This window comes from Numida meleagris, unplaced genomic scaffold, assembly GCF_002078875.1.
Source record: "Numida meleagris isolate 19003 breed g44 Domestic line unplaced genomic scaffold, NumMel1.0 unplaced_Scaffold1305, whole genome shotgun sequence".
Lineage (NCBI taxonomy): Eukaryota > Metazoa > Chordata > Aves > Galliformes > Numididae > Numida > Numida meleagris.
The window spans coordinates 1-3,719 of record NW_018363093.1 but is presented as its reverse complement, the minus strand read 5'-3'; the positions used below and the strand labels follow the sequence as shown (position 1 = coordinate 3,719).

General features: G+C 39.8%; 1 protein-coding gene across 2 annotated transcripts; it reads left to right on the top strand.

Moving 5' to 3' along the window:
- Positions 1 to 3,694, top strand: LOC110390554 (fatty acyl-CoA hydrolase precursor, medium chain-like; the record flags this gene model as incomplete). Of its 2 annotated transcripts, XM_021381939.1 has the most annotated exon segments (8): positions 1 to 87; positions 220 to 270; positions 710 to 850; positions 936 to 1,022; positions 1,971 to 2,118; positions 2,328 to 2,459; positions 2,673 to 2,745; positions 3,141 to 3,694. In XM_021381939.1, coding segments are annotated over 8 exon segments (897 nt in total), but the record flags the coding sequence as incomplete, so codon positions are not given.
- Positions 3,695 to 3,719: the final 25 nt, after the last annotated feature.

Genomic DNA, 3,719 nt, shown 5'->3' with positions numbered 1-3,719 from the left:
GGCTGTGAAACATCCAGTTCAGCTGCTCTGGTTGAGTGCTTAAGAGAACAAACAGAGGAAGAGATAGAACAGATAACGCTAAAAATGGTAGGTGAGATTGTACTCCTTGCATATGAATGACATTTCAGATTTTATCCTAACAGAGCATGCTATATATGTCTTGTAATGTTAAAAGAACTTGAAGTATATCTAACATCTGTCCCTTCTTTACCTTTTCAGGATATGACAACACTGAAGCTATGCTATACCCCATCTGAAAATTGTGAACAGGTTCTTTCTCTTTAATTCTGTGTGGGCACTGAGCTGCATGTGTTTCACTGTCAGGTTCTGCCAAAGGAGGAAACAAGAGTATGAAATGTCACAGTTTCTCCAGGAGAACCTGAACATCTCTTATCATCATAATTATGTCCTCTAAATTTCTCATAATAGTGCTGGGTTTCCTGTTCCTTTGCGGTTTCAACATTGATTTTCTCTCACCTCTTCACACATTTATACTAGCATTGTACTAACTAAGAGGAGATGTAAGTTGACAGTAATCTACATTTCATAAATATTCTAAATAGATTGCTAATCTTCACAAATCTTCTCTGGTTCAAAACGTCTATTGAGGGAAATTAATAGAGCTTGAATACTATTACTACTTATATTTTCACTTGGTACATTCCCTTGGTGAAGCTTTTACTTTGTTTCTTTGTTTATGTTTCTCTAGACGTCCATGTTCATCAGTTCATATGTTGATGGTGTATTTTTTCCGAAGAGTCCCAGTCAATTACTGTCTGAAAAAGCAATCAATGCAGTCCCGTATATGATAGGAGTAAATAACTGTGAATTTGGATGGGTAATTCCTAAAGTAAGAGATGTATAATGGCTTTATTTAAATATAAGTTTCTGAATATAAGATTTTCTCATGTATATTTATTCTCTTTGTCATGCAGATGATGAAATTTCCTGATTTTAGAGACGGTCTGGACAAAGAAGTTGCCCGTCAAATATTACAGAGCTCGTTTGCATTATCCTTTAAGGTAAGAGACCATTTCCAGAATAACCCAGTGCTACTTCTTCACTGGGATAATTCCATGTTCACATTGCATATCGCTGATAGTGATTGATCAACACAGAAGGTACTCTAAATCTCTATCCTGCATGCCCCAACTTTTTAAAAAGGAGTTCTGTGGAAATCCAGGAGTGATGCAGGTAACTAAATGTAGGTCCCAGGACATTCAAGATACCCTGGGTTAGCCAAGATATGTGTGGTACTGGCAGTTATGACACAACGCTGACAGAACACACAGGCCTTTCTGCGGCTTCACATGGAGACGAGAAAGGACACCTTGGAATGCTTAGAATAGCAGCAAGAGACCTGCACGTAGGCATCAGAGGTTTTGCTTCCCTGTGATTTACAAAGCTCTCAGCTTTCTGCTTGCTTTGTGCTCTCCTGCCACTACTAAACATAAAAAATTGCCGATTAATAGGTAAGGATTAAGAACTTGATAAACATAGCCAGTACTTGTAAAGGGCTGTTTAGAGCCATAGGTATCTATCGTATCTTGGAATGGCAAAGCCCAGGATTGTTCTGAAAGGGAGTAAGTTATGGCCGTCTGCAGCAAGAAAAGGATGTTATGAAAGCCAGCAGGATTTGTTTTCTCTTACGAGGCTTGTTTCCACAACAGGAAGAACACACTACCATATCTATCTATTAGCTTCACCTTAGCAGTTGCTGTTTATCTGAAGATATTTGAGGACATCCTTTGTGATCTTGCAAATCTCTTTTCCCTGGGAACATCTGTGTTAGGTAAAGGTGCACCTCAGAGAACTGTGAGGTACACTTGGGCACAGTAGGGGATTTTCTCTGAAAGATGGTAATGTTTGGGGTCTCCCCAGAGACATGCAGATGGCACATTCAGTTTGCACTCTTACTGCTTTTAGTATTGGTTCTCATTATAAAAACGTATCTTTCTTGTTCGTTTCAGAATGTTACTTCTGTCACTGTTGATCTCATATTCGGTGAATACATGGGAAAAGCAGAGAGCCGTGCTCAGGTGCGAGATGGCCTTCTTGATGCATTAGGAGATCACGTGTTTGTTTTCCCATCCGTTGAAGTGGCTAGATACCATAGAGGTGAGTCTCTAATTCAGCATCTGTTCAAACAAACGTTGTCTTCTGTCCCTGAGCGTGTCTGTGGCAATTATGTACGTATCACACTACATTATCAGAAGAACTGATAGTGTTTTCATTTTATCAAAATAGCTTGTGGTGGAAGTTTATCATCATGGATGGCAGGCGTTTGCAACGCTAGCACACTTCTTCTTAATTTTATTTTCTGCTAGATGCTGGACACCCAGTCTACTTTTATGAATTTCAGCATCGACCAAGCTCAGCCACAGGTGTCGTGCCAGAGTTTGTAAAAGCTGATCATGGAGATGAGATTGCCTTTGTGTTTGGAAAGCCGTTCTTAGCTGGTGATGTATCTGTGCTTCCTAACGATTCTTTTTAAAACAACATTGTTATTAATTTTACTTTCCTGAGGACTTTCAGAATAGAATTTTGTTTAGAAACGATAGAATCCACATGTCTATTGCTGTAGAATTGGTTACAGTCTATTGGAATTGATTTGACTGCTGTTTTTTGGTTATTGATCTTTGAATGTTGCCATTTCTTCTCTCGCTTTGCAGGGAATGCTACCGAAGAAGAAGATAAACTTAGCAGAACTGTTATGAAATACTGGACTAACTTTGCTAGAAATGGGTGAGAACCGTAATGCTAACTGCAGCTCAAGTTTGGCCTGTGCTGCCTGAAGCATAGCAGCAGCATGGTAGTTCCTAGAAGTGTGGCAGAATTTAAGCTAAGTACTGAAGCAAATGGTTTCTCCTCTCCGTGAGTGCAGGAACAACTTTGGAAGTGAGCCTGCAATCCCAAATAAAATCCAAGAGCTTTTTGTGTCTGCAGTGGAGGATTAGACCCCAAAGTCATGGCAGTTATTAACTATTTCCTATTCCGGGGATGAGCATTTTGATAAAAACATCCAAGTGTTCCAGTGCTAGAATCACGTAATCTGAGCTCCCGTTAGTCTTCTGAAATGACCTCAGGTGGAGAAGTCAGAGCACAAATGGAAAGCTAACTTTTCATTATTTTGTTTCCAGAAATCCCAATGGGGAAGGCTTGGTACATTGGCCTCAGTATGATCTGGATGAAGGATACCTGGAGATAGACGTAACACAAAAGGCAGCAAAGAAACTGAAAGAACACAAAATGGAGTTTTGGGCACAGCTCACAGAACAAATGAGGGGTGAAAGAAGGAGAGAGCGCACAGATTTGTGAGAGCTGCAGAGGGTACGTTTTCCCTTTACAGCCTGAACTAAGGTGAATATTCATTTGTCAGAACGCAGATTTTAATCTTGACTTTCTAACTCACTGATGTCTAATTTGTTGTCATGATCACAGGAAAACTTCCCCTGATTCTCTCCTGTAGTGAAAAGGGAGAATCAAGGGAAGTGCAAAGTGTACATGGAAATAAAAATCAATAATGAAGCAAGCGGGAATAGAAACCAGTCTTTCAGGTTCAAACTGACCACGGTATCCAAGGGGAAATGGGCGAGTATATTGAAATCCATAAGAAATGATGTTTACGGGATATGTCATAGGTGTCAGAATATGTTGTATTTTCATTCCACCCTTCTTTATCAAGAGAGTCCTTGATTGTCCTTCTTACAGCCTCCTTG